Here is a 13,258-nt window from a genome sequence, read left to right on the forward strand (position 1 = left end):
TGGCATGAAAATAGTGCAGTGAGCTCAGAATAGCACTTATGGAGGGTTCTCACGCTGTTTATAAAACAAACAAAGCGATGCTGCCCTCGCTCATAGCCAGGCCTTGCCAAACTAAAGTCCATGATTTGATGAAGCACAGACAGCGATGCGAAAGGGAACCCATTTCCATGCACTAGAAAATAGCTGCTTCCCTCTTACCCCTGGCTGTGGTCCTGATGGCTCTGTCCTCTCTTTCTGCCCATCCTCCAGCTTGTCCTGAAGGTCGCTGGGGCCCAGGCTGCCAGGAGATATGTCCAGAGTGTGCAAACGGGGCCCGCTGTGATCCCGCCACCGGAGCCTGCCTCTGCCTGCCTGGGTACACCGGGCAGCGCTGCCAGGATGGTGAGTGCTGCCATGGGGACCCTCACACCTCAGTGGGTGTCTCTTGTTGGGATGGGGGCTCTTTAGGTTAAGCTGGAGTACCTGCTCTAGTGAGCAGAGCATCCCGCTATGGAGCAGGCATCACTGCGCTCCTCAGAGCAGGGTTAGCGTCATGCACACCCCTCTTGCCTCACACTTTGGGGAACAAGGTTCTTCCCTGGAAACCTCTCTAGTCCTGCCTCCACAGTGGTAACTTCTGCATCAGCAGAAAGGGAATAAAACCCTAAGCCCCTCATCCCATTCATCCCGGAGCTGGGCACGGATGCTCGGAGCACACCGTGGTCCAGCCGGAGCGCAGCCCTCACCGCGGCGTCCCAGCAGCCGCCTGCAGTTACTCCCTGTCTGCATTGGCAGTGTGTCCCCCCGGCTGGTTCGGCGCCGACTGCCAGCAGAGCTGCAGCTGCGGGAACGAGGGCCATTGCCATCCCGTGACGGGGACGTGCAGCTGTGCCCCTGGATGGACGGGGTACAACTGTCAGAGAGGTACCGTACCTGCTCGTGTTCCCCATCACTCCCAGCAGACGCTGTGCACAGCCCCGCTCTCATCGGCTTCATTGGCATCTTCGTGCTGTGCCTCTGCCAGAAAACTCTCTGAAACCCTTTAGGTTTCTCCGCTCTGTCCTGCCAGCACCACCGGGCGCCACTTGCCTCCTGTACTGGGCTTGCTTGCAGAATGAATTCCCATCAAGCACATGCTAATGTAGCACCCGCTCTCACTGTCCCCTGGGGCTTGCTGAGGGCCAGCAGCCGTGCTTGTCCTTGTGCCCGAGTGCTCAGCTGTAACCAGTGGCAATAACAGCCCCGGGAGAAGGCAGCGCTGTGCCCACAGCTCTGCTCACTGGGGCAGCTGGGCGAGTGGAGCACAAGCTGTTGATGGATCAGTTCCCTCCTGTGTTTCAGCCTGTGACGTGGGTCGCTGGGGCCCCGACTGTGCCCACACCTGCAACTGCAGCAACAGCGATGGGAGCTGCAGCGCGGAGACGGGGCAGTGCTCCTGCGAGGCCGGCTACACGGGCAGCCACTGCCAGCACAGTGAGTGCTGCTGCTCCCCCACCTGAGCAGAGCTTGTGTTCCAGGGGTGGCATTGCATGGACAGGCCGGGAAGCTTCCAGATTCCTCCAGCAGTGCTCCTTGGTTCAGCCCCAGAGTCCAGTCCCCATGCCCTGCCTGTGATGCTGCCAGTGCGGTCCTGTCCTGCAGGTGGTTGGGGGGGTGGGTGCACGTCTGTAAACGTGGAGCCCACTGGTTGTTATAAAAAGCAGCTGCCAGACACTATTATTCAGAGCCCAAGATCCTGCCTCACCGTAGCTCTCCAGGGGCACCAAGAATGGACAGGTTCCTCATTCCCATTTACTTCTTGCTAGAGTGCCCGGAAGGATGGTTTGGGCTGAGCTGTCGGCACCGGTGTCAGTGTGAGAACGGGGCTGCCTGTGACCATGTCAGTGGGGCCTGTACGTGCAGCCCGGGCTGGCGAGGAACCTTCTGCGAGCACCGTGAGTACCCATACCCTGCCATGGTCTCCTTGTGGCAGGGTCTCCTTGTCTGACTTCCCTATCCCATTACAGCAAAGAGAATCTCTTGTGATAGTGATGGGGAAAACCCCATGGGCACAAGCTGCTGAGTCTCTGGTTTCAATTCTTAAGAGAAAAGGTCCAGGATAACATCAAAAAAGGCTATCATAGTGTAAGCAAGGAGTAAAAGCACAGCTTCCTTGTCTACACACACATAGCATATAGGGGGCTTGGAGCAGCCTCACAAAGGGGTCCCTGGCTCCCCCATCAACCTGCTCAGCCTCTTGTGGTCAGAAACTTAATGCCATGGCTCTTCTGAACCACCACAGCTTTGTGCTGGTCCTTGAGCATCTGTAATGGGCATGCATCCGATATTCTGCTGGGGGGAGAGCCATTAACAGGTGGCTCTCACACTGGTGCAGCATTACATCAGCAAAAAAGGCCACCAAGAGGCATCTCCTCTGCCAAGAGGTTTCCAGCTCTCTGCATAGGCATGTTGTGGGGGTTTCTCCTTTGTTTTCCCAGCCTGTCCTGATGGATTTTATGGACTGGAGTGCCAGCAAGCCTGCGACTGCCTCAACGGTGCCCGCTGCGACCACCTAACAGGGCAGTGCTACTGTGCCCCCGGCTGGGATGGGCCCCGCTGCGGCCAGGGTAGGGGTCCCTGAGGCTGGGGTGGGGTGGAGTGGGGCAGGAGCAGCCCCAGCACCCTGAGGTCTGAGGGTCTTTTCCCCCATGCAATGTTAATGCTGCGTAGCAAGGAAGTGTCCAAAGAGAGGGGCTGAGTATGTTGTTGAATGCAGTGAGAGCTTAAGCATCCTGCAGAGCACATTCCAAACGGACAGAAGGATGTGACACTGATGACAGGAGCAGTGTCCCTGTTTGGAAATCAGGGATTACAGCACCATAAAACCCAGTTTACGCAGCCACTGCACCAGTGTTGGTTCCTCTCCCAGACACGGGCAGTTGGGATGGTTGGGAAGAGCCTGGCTCCTGTCATTCCTGCCCAGTAACAGCCCTGCCTGCTTCTGCTCCCCTGAAGCATGCCCGGAGAACAGGTATGGCCAGAACTGCAGCCGGACCTGCCAGTGTCTCAACAACGCGACCTGCAGCCACATCAGCGGCCGCTGCCTCTGCGCAGCCGGATGGATGGGACCCCTGTGCCAGCAAGGTAAAACATCTCATGGTCACTTCCCAACCCAGGCTGCTGCTGCCCCGGCCAGTGCATGGCAAAACCCGTTTCTCGGGGGGGCTGCTTTCAATGAGCAGGACTACAAGAAAGCAGGGGCAGTGTAATAGCAAGGGCAGATTGCAAGTGAGATCGCAGTGAGCTGGGCAGCCTTCCTGGTTTATTCACTGGCAGACAAGCCAAGAGGCTGCCTGCTCCAAGAGCACCACAAACTGCAGTTTCATAGCGGCACATAGGGAAGCAGCTTGCCATCTGAGCATCCAGACACCAAGTCAGTGATGCCTTTGGGCTCAGCTCAGGGAAACTGCATTCGTGTGCTGTATTTCTCCACCAAGCACTGGCAGTGTCTGGGGCTAGGAGAGGAGGATGTGCTGCAGCTCAGACCAAAGGTGTTGGTTACCAAATGCGCATCTCTTCTGGCTGCTGAACTCACCCAACCTCTTTTATTTGGGGTATTTGCCACCACCAGAGCTAAGGAGGCTCTAAAGGGATGAGGCACCAGTTCTATGTGGTCATCACTGCCTTGAGCACCTGCACTGCTCAAAACACCAAATGTCCTCATATGGGCAGCTTGGCAGCTCAGGGGGGTCATAGGCTCCTCTCCCTGCCTCTCATTGCACGCTCCAACCACTTCCTTTTAGACCAGGCTGTTTGCCTCTGGAGGCGTTTTCTGACTGGGATATTTGCCTGCTTTTCCCTCAGCGTGCCCGGCAGGTTCCTATGGGAAGAACTGCCGCCAGCGCTGCCTCTGCCGGAACGGTGGCACCTGTGACCCTGCCACGGGGCTCTGCGCTTGCCCCGCGGGGTGGACAGGGCTGGCCTGCGAGCGGGGTGAGTACCGGTGCGTTGGCATCGCCCACGAGTGGGCTCTGGCACAAACCTGCCCCGGTTTCCATCGGAGGCTGGGGGTGATGTGCGGAGCACACCCACAAGCGCGGTGATGGGGTTTGCATGGGGGGCGGTGGGTGTCCGGGTGGTGTTTCACTGTGTGCCCCCCCCAGAGTGCGCCCAGGGCCAGCACGGGCCTGACTGCCAGCAGCGCTGTGAGTGCCACCATGGAGGGCTCTGCGACCGCCGCACCGGGCTCTGCGCCTGCCAGCCCGGCTGGACCGGAGAGAGCTGCGAGAGCCGTGAGTGGGGCACGGGGGCAGGATGGGCACCGTGTGCTGCAGCAGTGCAGCATCAGAGCTGCATCACTGCCCGGGTGCTGCATCACTGCCCTGGTGCTGCATCACTGCCCGGGTGCTGCATCACTGCCCTGGTGCTGCATCACTGCCCTGGTGCTGCATCACTGCCCTGGTGCTGCATCAGAGCTGCATTAGTGCTGCATCAGAGCAGAACACTGCAGAGAGAGCTCGTGGCTGCTGTGATTCCAGCTCTGTGCCCTGGCTTTGCTCGCCTGAAAGCTGTCCTGCAAGTGATGGTGCACACAGAGGTCACACAGCAGCCTGCAGTGGTGCTGGGGGTGAGGGATGGGATCCCCAGAGGCACAGCCCCCAGGCTCCAAGCAGGGACACAGCAGGGACACTTCCTCTGTCCCGTTCAGTTTAAGAGTAACAAAGGATCATCTTTCCGTTCCTTCTTCTATGCTTTACTGGTTATAGAGGCCCTAAATCCCTGCCTTCAGTCTGAAGGCCCAGCAAATAATTACATCTGTCATTCGGCAGGCTGCTGTGCTCACCTTATCTTTAAATGTAACACATACCCTGGCAATCCCTTTACTATGAGGAAGTGTTGAAAAGGCTATTGACCTTACTAAGAGGAGCAACAGCAGCTTCATCAAGAAGAGATTCACAAGCTTCTTCCCTTTCAGGGGTCATGATACCTCAGCCTGGCATATTCCCTATATTACAGTGTAAAAGGCATGTCCTAATCCAGTGCTGTTGCTTGTCTGGCATAAGGGAGCTGCCCACTGCAGCTGCAGCTGCCATCAGCCTCATCAAAGGCTCTCAGCTTTCCTGCCCGGCCATGCCTCAGCTGCCAGAGGTTGCAGATGGTGTTGGTGCCAGTGAGGGGCAAGCAACCCCATCCTCCCCTCGCAGTCATGTCACACTCTTCCAGACCCCAGAGCCCAGCAGCGAGGTCCCTTGCAATGAGGCAGCATTAAGCTGCTGGGTTGGGCATTATGAAGGGTGGGCATTGGGAGGTTTTGGCTTTGAGTGTCCCTGTGTTTGGCCATCACACCCTGGGGGCCTTCCCTGCCTCCCCCTTCATGCAGCTGCTTGCCCTGAGCTCACCCACAGGTTCACTTTTAGTGTCTCTTTCAATATAAATCACACTAAAAACCCACCCACAAATGCAGAAATCACACATTTGGGTTATTTTAATGGGAGAATCACCCCCTTGGCTTCCCAGAGCCGTACTGCAAACTGCAAGTGCCAATACCTGCCCAGCTGTGTGCAGGGAACAGCCACCTCCCACCACAGCTGCATGTACAAACCCATCCCTTGCGTGGCCGAGCAGCCTGTTTGGACAGAGGCTCACCGAGTTTGCTGCATTCATTCATGAGCCAGAAGTGAAAATGAGCTTCCTGGATTCTGCTCCTGCAGTGCTCACTTCTGCACCGTGCCGGTACTGCACACACATTGCTCTGCTGCTGCGCTACAAACAGGGTGCTTCTACAGCAGGAGAAGCAGCAAACCTAAATGATGATGCAAACACTGTGCTGGCACCCAGATCCCATTGGACAGTGCCAGGAATAACACTTCCAAAACCATGCAGTGCAGTCGAATAGAGACTTTCACACTGAACTGGTGACCATGAGCGTTACGCTTCACACCCATGTACCCTGAGTGGGTTTGACTGGTGATGCTGCACCAGAGAGGGATGGCAGTGCCCATGCAGGGAGGCTGGTGCTGCCCATCACCACCAAACCAAAGGCGAGAAGAGCTGTTGGCTCCTGCCACAGTACTACAATAATGCAATGGCATAGCATAATAGTATAATGCCTTTGCTGGTGACAGATGTCACTGGTCTTGTCACAGCACCGTGATGGCTTGGCAGGACTGAAAGGGACAGGAATCAAGCAGAAACTGCAGTGAAAAAAGACCTACATCACCTTTTCTTTGAGTTATTTGTCATCTCTCCCATGTTTGCATCCCTGCAGCTTGTCCAGAGGGGCTGTTTGGGGCACGCTGTGAAGAGCACTGTGACTGTGGGGACAATGTGACGTGCCATCACGTTACTGGTGCTTGCGACTGCCCCCGCGGCTGGAGGGGCCGGCGCTGTGAGAAAGGTGAGGTGGCAGTATCCCTTCATGGCCCAGCCACACGCCTCCAGCTCCAACCCCTGCCATGGGCAGGGACCCCTTCCACTGGAGCAGCTTGCTCCCATCCCCTGTGTCCAACCTGGCCTTGAGCACTGCCAGGGATGGGGCGGGCACAGCAGAATCCCTTTGCTTGTTTTCCCACAGCCTGCCTGCCGGGATCCTTCGGGAAGGGCTGTGCCAGCCGCTGCGCCTGTCCCCGGGGAGCGCCCTGCGATCACATCACGGGCCGGTGCGGCTGCCCGCCGGGATTCACGGGCTCTGCGTGTGAAAAGGGTATGGAGATGGGAGTGAGCCCCTTCCAGCCCCGCTGGCAGGCTCTGGGACGGGACGGGTCAAGCGACTGCTGCAGAAAATAGAGGAGGAAAACAGGAAAAACAAGGGAAAAAATACCCCAAGAGCGAGCGGTGCCAAGGAGCAGCTCACATCTTGGCAGCTGGGTGCATGCCTGCACTATGTTAGCAAGGCAGAGGGAGCCAAGTGGGAAATCAGAGCTATGTATTTATCCAGAGGATTAGCAATAAATCAGTATTAAAATGAGCTCCTGTGGGTATGAGCAAGTCTGGAAGGGCCAGAGGCATGTGAGCACATTCCTTACCCAGAGAACAGGGGTGTATTTGCCATGCCTGTGTGTGTGGGGATGGCAGCTTGTGGGATTATGAGGGCAGGTCAGGCCAGCATTGCAAAAGGCAGATAATGCCTTTAAGTACTCAGGTTTCTTTTCAATCCAAGTCTTTCCTGGAGTCAAGGGACCATTTGCATGCGGGTCCCTTTGCTTTTTGGTTGGCAGAGGACTCTCACTGTCTAAAGGGCTTCCGAAATCCTGGCTTAAAATGAAAAGGGGGAAAAGCCTTGCCCAGAGGGGTGGGATAGCCCCTGCTGTGTGAGCTCAGTGCCCTCTCTCCTGACAGCCTGCCTGCCGGGGACCTTTGGTGAGGGCTGCAGCCAGATGTGCCAATGTGCCGGAGCCACCCAGGAGTGCCACCCAGTCACCGGGGCCTGTATCTGTGCCCCCGGCTTCCACGGCCCTACCTGCAAGCTGGGTGAGTCCTCTCCATCGCTCTGCTGCCTCACGGGCCCTTGGCTTTGTCCGAAAGCTCGGTGCTGGTGCTGAGCCATCACCCCCGGCACAGGGATGGGGAGCACGGCTCACTGGTGCGGCCCCAAGCACAGGCTCTGCTGGGTTGCCTGTCCTGGTGTCTTGCCATGGTTGCCTTCATCCTCATTGGCATGGCTGAGGTCTCCTCTCGCCCTGCTCTGAGCCATTGCCCAGCTCTTGCAGCCTGGGAGCTGAGTCCATCCAGGCAAGTGTTCACTTGCTGCCTCGTCCAAGCCTGGTCCTGCACACAGACGAGAGGCTCTGACCTCTGCAATGCCCCTCGCTGACTAATGGCGAGTAGGAGTTCATGAAAACAAAACATCATCCTCATCTGTGCTCAGGCTGGGGATTTCCTTTGGAACTGGGGACATTTCCCAGCTACATCTTCAGCAGGGAGGTTCTGCATGTTCCAAAGCTGCTTGGGGTTCTTGCTTGTTTGCCTTGAGGCTGCTTAGGAATGCTTTCTGTTTGGCTCTGTTTGGAATGGGAGAGGCTGTCGCATTCCTGCACTTTGGTGTGTGCCACTGGGAGGGCAGAGGCTCCCGAGCGTGGCTTGCAGGAGCCTGTGGTGTCTGGGTCACATCTGGCACAAGCAGCTCTGGAAGGGACGCGTGTGTGCGAGTTGCTGTAGCTGGGTGCCTCGTGACTGCTTCGGAGCAGCTCAAAGCAGACCAGAGCCCTGTTGGCTGCGCCACCCTGGCCCAGACCCACCTCCAGCAGGGCCGCCTGCCTCCCCTCGGATGAAGTGTGTGTGTGAAGGCACGCGGTGGGCTTCTCCAGGCTGTTGTTCCAGGTTATCCCCGTTCCTTTACCCGCAGAGTGCTCCCCCGGCTGGTACGGCCGCAACTGCGAAAGGGCTTGCGAGTGCAAGGGAGCCCCGTGTGACCCTGCCACGGGGATGTGCCACTGCCCCGCCGGCTACATCGGCGCTGACTGCAGCATCGGTGAGTGCCCGGCTCAGCCGCGATGAGCCCACAGGAGGTGAACGGTGATGGGTGCAGATCCTGCACACAGCCGGGCTGCCAGCCCTGCCCTGCCCTGCCTGCTCCATCAGCTGGAGCGCAGTTCCCGTTGCACATTACACCCTGCACTGGCCCCATGGCTTTACTCACATTCCATTGGGAAGTCTGTGTGTGACTCAAGCAGCTCAAGGTTTCCCTCCCTCCAGGATGTCCCGCTGGTCGCTACGGCAAGGACTGTGCAGGGGTGTGCTCCTGCGGGGAAGGTGCTACCTGTCACCCCATCACCGGAGACTGCGTTTGCCCACCGGGAAGAGCTGGTCCCACCTGTGAGCAAGGTAAATGTCACCAGTACACGCAGGCCCTGGGAGGGAGCCGATTTCCTTACCTGGAGAGCTCTGCTTGTGCTGGGGTGCTCCTGTCTGCAGTGCTCTGTGTGCCTCTGGTCCCCAGGCTGTGAGAAGCACCGCTTCGGGGTGGGCTGCCAGCAGACCTGCTCCTGCCTCAACGGGGGCCTGTGCCATGCAGCTGATGGCTCCTGCTCATGTGCGCCCGGGTGGACCGGGGAGTCCTGCGAGTCAGGTAACCCTGACTTCAATGCATGGGGCCAGTAATAGCCCACTCACTCTGCTCCACACTGGGTCCAGTTCCTGTTGTCCCCACCTGTTCTGCCTTACCCCATCACACCCCTCTGAAGCACAGAAGGCATCAGGGATGCCTCACTGCATCTTCCCTGCAGAATGCCCACCAGGATCGTACGGTGCCAACTGCCAGCTCCGCTGTGCCTGCCTGCACAACGCCTCCTGCGACCCGGGGACCGGAGCCTGCCGCTGCCCCGCAGGGCACTACGGGCCCCTCTGCGAGCACAGTGAGTTGTGGCAGCAGAAACACCTCTGCCTTTGCAAGGGGTGCTGTTTTCTAGGGCTCTTTCAGAGAGCAGGACCGTAGGACCAAGCTGTCACCCGCTGCAGTCACACACGTGGCTGTGTGCAGTGCTGGGCTCTTCCTCTCTTACCAGTGTTCACAGGGAGTCACACCCAGGTAGCAGAATAGTCACAGACAAGGCAATTTCTATCTCTATTCTATTCACTGTACGGAGGTGCCTTTCCAAGGCAGCTGAGCATGTACATCACCACCGCACAGCTTAGCTTTGAGTAGCTGAGAGAGCTGCACACATCTGGGCTCTGCTCGAAGAGAAAGGCTCACTGCTTCTCTCTGGTGGGCTGATGGAGGCTTTGCTGCAGAGTTAAGTACAGCTGAGCCTGGACTCACCCCAGCCATGCTTTAACGAGCTCTCCATCCGGCTCCATCCCAGGTTGTCCCCCGGGTTTCCATGGAGTGGGCTGCCAGGAGCACTGTGACTGTGAGCATGGAGCAGGCTGTGACCCCACCACCGGTCGCTGCCGGTGTCCCGCTGGGCTCCATGGGGAGCGCTGCCAGACAGGTACCCGTCCTCCTCCCGGGAGCAGGCAGGACCCCGAGGTGGGATCTCGTGCTCCATGTGCTGTATCTCACCTCCCAAACAGGCTGCAAGGAGGGAACGTACGGAGAGGGATGCCAGCAGCTCTGCGACTGCATCGGCAACGCGTCCTGCGACCCGGCCACGGGGCACTGCCTGTGCCCCCCAGGGAAAACTGGCCTCAAGTGTGGCTCAGGTGAGTTGAAGCAGTGCTTGGGAAGGTGGAAAAGGGGACCCAGTCCTAAAGTGGATGCAAACCCCTCCTGTTGGAGCTAAATCCTCATGGAAGGGGGCTTTCATTTTGTGTGTGTGCCTCCCAAAGTAGTGAGAGGGCATCTCAACAGTGGCCACCTTGCCAGCCTCTATCTGTAGTCAGATCTGAATACAAATGCTCCCTCAGCCTCCAGTGTCCTGTATTTAGCTCACCAGAGTCAAAAGGCTGAGGATCAAGTGTAGGAGGAGCACCTTGTTAGCCTGGGGGTGTCCTGTACCACCAGAGCTCAAGAGCAGGAGGGGGGGAAAGGCAAAATCTCTGCCTTCCCTTGCACCCAGGCTCCCCCACAGCAGGAGGTGCCTGTGCCCAGCAGCAGCATCAGGCTGAGCCCCAGAGCCCAGCACCTCCCTGTTCCTCCCCAGACTGCCGACCGACCGAGTATGGCCCCGGCTGCAGCCTGCCCTGCCAGTGTGCGCCCAGCAGCTCCTACTGCAACGCTCGCAACGGCCAGTGCCTCTGTCTGCACGGCTACACGGGACCCACCTGTCGGGAAGGTAACGTATGGGTGCAGCACCACAGTGAGTACCACTGAACGTGGGGGGACCTGAATGCAGAGCCTGCTGCAGAGGAGGAGGGATGCGGTGGGACCTGTGCTTGGGCTGCAGCTCATGGCCTGGTGGGTTGGCTGTGGGAGCAGTTTTAGCTCAACTAAAACCAGCCACACAGTGTAGCACTTCCCAATGCCCTGCCCAACCCATGACTGACCCCGCTGGTTTGGAGCGAGTCCCCTGCGGGTGCTGGGATGCTGGATGGATATACGCCTTCCTTTGCAGGTGGTACCCCCCGTCTGCCATCGGCCGAGCACCCCTCCTCAGTCCCAGGTCAGTAGCCAACCAACAGGTGGCCTCTTGCACCCTGGGGTGCAGGCAGCAACCTAAACCCACTGCTCCGAGGTGCAGCAGCAGAGCCTGGCTGCATGCAGTGTGCTGAGGGTCAGCCTTGAGCATCCCCGCTCTGAGATGCAGACAACCAGCAGTGACTGACCCATCCCAGTTTGCCTTACAGCAGTGGAGCCCCCCGGCTCCTCTCCATCCCAGGGTGGGCTCTGGCCAGGAGAGCACTAGTGCCTGCAGCCACCTCCCGCGCTGTGGCCAAGCGGCCACCTGAAGAGTCAGTGACCTATTGAATGAACTTGGTTACAAGCCACGTCCTGACAGCCCAGGCTGCTGCTTCTGGAGTTGTCTGAGCCAGGTTGGAGCAGTGAGTGTCACCAGTTCCACCACCACGGCCTGTGCTGGGCTCCCCGTCACGCACACCGACACCGGCCAGGCTCCAGCAGGAACAGCTCAGAAGCCATGGCTTCTCCTGAGCAGACTTTGATAGCTTCTGGCAAACTGCTGCCCTTCTCTTTTGGGCACTGGGCTTGGGGAGGGGGCTGGAATTACGGCCCAAACCAGGTATTGATGCCACCGTACGTACGGGAAACTGTGCACTGCTGGTGGCAGGACTGAAGGCTGAAGCTCCTGGCTCTCCTGGATCGTGCCTCCTGCAGAAGTGCCACCTCCCCCGGATCTTTAAGTCTGAATTTGCAATGGTCTCTTGCTGCGAGTTATTGGAGGTGTTGGCTCTGGCCCCTACCCATAGCTCTGTGGAGCTGGTGCCTGCAGCATGATCCGCACCACTGGTCCAGCAGCAGGCAGTGCCATCCTCACCGTGATGCAGCCTGCTCTTGCTGAGCTTTCAGGGGGTCAGGAGCCTGTTTTTCATACCAGGAGTGGGCCACCCTATGATGTTCGCTCCAGTGAAAAAGAAGCCTAAATTAAGTGTGATAATCCAAGACATGCTGTGGATAGACACAAACCTCTTGCCTGGCCCAGTAAATGCAGAACCCTACTTGAATGCTCTCACCCCACCCCAGGACCTGTGTTATTTTGGTGTTCCCAGCACTGGGAAGGGGATGGAGGTGGGAACAGCAGCTGGATCGTGGCTCGGTGGGGAGCATGGAGCCACAGCAAAGCCTCGGCTGCCACCTGCAGCAAGCAGGAACACGAGAGCCCAGCGCGGCCCCAGCTGCCTCCTGGATTTGCACAAAGCTCTGGGGAGCAGAGCCCGAGAGCTGCCCATGGCAGCAGACACCAGCTCTGCGAGGGGACGGGCTCTCCCCAGCCAGCACCTCTGCCTCTGCCGCCGCTGCTGCAGCCCAGCCCTGCCCGGGCACTCGGCCTTCAAGTTATTGCCACAGGGGCCAACTGAAACTAAGGAAAGAATTGTTTCTTTTCCCATGGGATTGATTTCAATCTGTACAGAACTGGTCAGGGTGGGCGGATTCTGGTCTCATTTTATTTCCTCCTTAACAGTATTTTTTGCGTTCGACGTCACTGTTGTGAAGAAATGATGTTAATACGAGGGCGTCGTGAAGGACCAAACCGGTGTCATTAAGGGTGGATGGTGAATGGTCGGTAACCAGGGGGGAGGCAGAGTCTGTCCGTGTCCAAACGCCCCTGCCCCCTGCTCCAGACAATCCCACCTTTGGTGACCTCTGCCTGGGGGCGGCCGGGGGGGGCAGAGCACCGAGGTTTCTGTGTGCTCCCTGGGCAGCAGCGAGCGCCAGCCCCGCACCGGGCGCCTGCGCCCAGCACCCGAGCCGGGCTCTGCAGGGCCAGCACGGAGCTGGCTGATGGCAACTGAGGGCACCGCGTCCCAGCGGGCACCTGCAGGGGCAGGGAGGGCTCTGCCTCCACGGAGCTGCTCCAGGAGAGCACGGACACATCCCTGCCTTAACCATGGGGATGGAGCCGTCCTGTCCTGTCCTGTCCTGTCCTGTCCCAGCACAAGGGCCTGAGCTGCAGCTGTGGCTGGGAGCAAATCATCCATCTGAGGAACTCTGTACCTGTATTTTTCTATCATGATTTGTTCTCCTGTTCATATTTCTTAATACAGTTTGTTTGCCGTATCTCTTTCCATGTAGCCAGTGTCGCACTGTTGGATCCCACCTCTTCTATTTACAACTGATGAAAAACCTGAGTTCTTCCACAGTTAAGAGAAATAAACAGAAAGCCTCACTTAACCTTAACTGACCTTGTCTCTCTCAGTCAATTACACCTGAGACAGCAGGTTTTAGGCAGCGATTCTGAAGGATGGT

General features: G+C 58.1%; 1 protein-coding gene across 1 annotated transcript in view; it reads left to right on the top strand.

Annotated features, from left to right (window-relative positions):
• Positions 1-11,630, top strand: part of MEGF6 (multiple EGF like domains 6) — a 38,787-nt gene extending 27,157 nt beyond the window's left edge. Inside the window, exons 16-35 of the mRNA XM_061351644.1 lie at positions 250-381; positions 775-903; positions 1,321-1,452; positions 1,785-1,913; positions 2,457-2,585; positions 2,974-3,102; positions 3,823-3,951; positions 4,122-4,250; positions 6,227-6,355; positions 6,533-6,661; positions 7,297-7,428; positions 8,303-8,428; positions 8,653-8,781; positions 8,897-9,025; positions 9,183-9,311; positions 9,759-9,887; positions 9,970-10,098; positions 10,539-10,670; positions 10,950-10,997; positions 11,182-11,630. Of these exons, the coding sequence (XP_061207628.1) occupies positions 250-381; positions 775-903; positions 1,321-1,452; positions 1,785-1,913; positions 2,457-2,585; positions 2,974-3,102; positions 3,823-3,951; positions 4,122-4,250; positions 6,227-6,355; positions 6,533-6,661; positions 7,297-7,428; positions 8,303-8,428; positions 8,653-8,781; positions 8,897-9,025; positions 9,183-9,311; positions 9,759-9,887; positions 9,970-10,098; positions 10,539-10,670; positions 10,950-10,997; positions 11,182-11,240 (2,438 nt within the window). The 3' untranslated portion in view covers positions 11,241-11,630. The remainder of the gene's footprint in view (positions 1-249; positions 382-774; positions 904-1,320; positions 1,453-1,784; positions 1,914-2,456; positions 2,586-2,973; positions 3,103-3,822; positions 3,952-4,121; positions 4,251-6,226; positions 6,356-6,532; positions 6,662-7,296; positions 7,429-8,302; positions 8,429-8,652; positions 8,782-8,896; positions 9,026-9,182; positions 9,312-9,758; positions 9,888-9,969; positions 10,099-10,538; positions 10,671-10,949; positions 10,998-11,181) is intronic.
• Positions 11,631-13,258: the final 1,628 nt, after the last annotated feature.

The sequence above is a fragment of the Neopsephotus bourkii genome, unplaced genomic scaffold (genome assembly GCF_033783945.1).
Source record: "Neopsephotus bourkii isolate Nb327-2 ecotype Australia unplaced genomic scaffold, CSIRO-AGI_Nbou_v1 NB_593, whole genome shotgun sequence".
NCBI classification, from domain to species: domain Eukaryota; kingdom Metazoa; phylum Chordata; class Aves; order Psittaciformes; family Psittacidae; genus Neopsephotus; species Neopsephotus bourkii.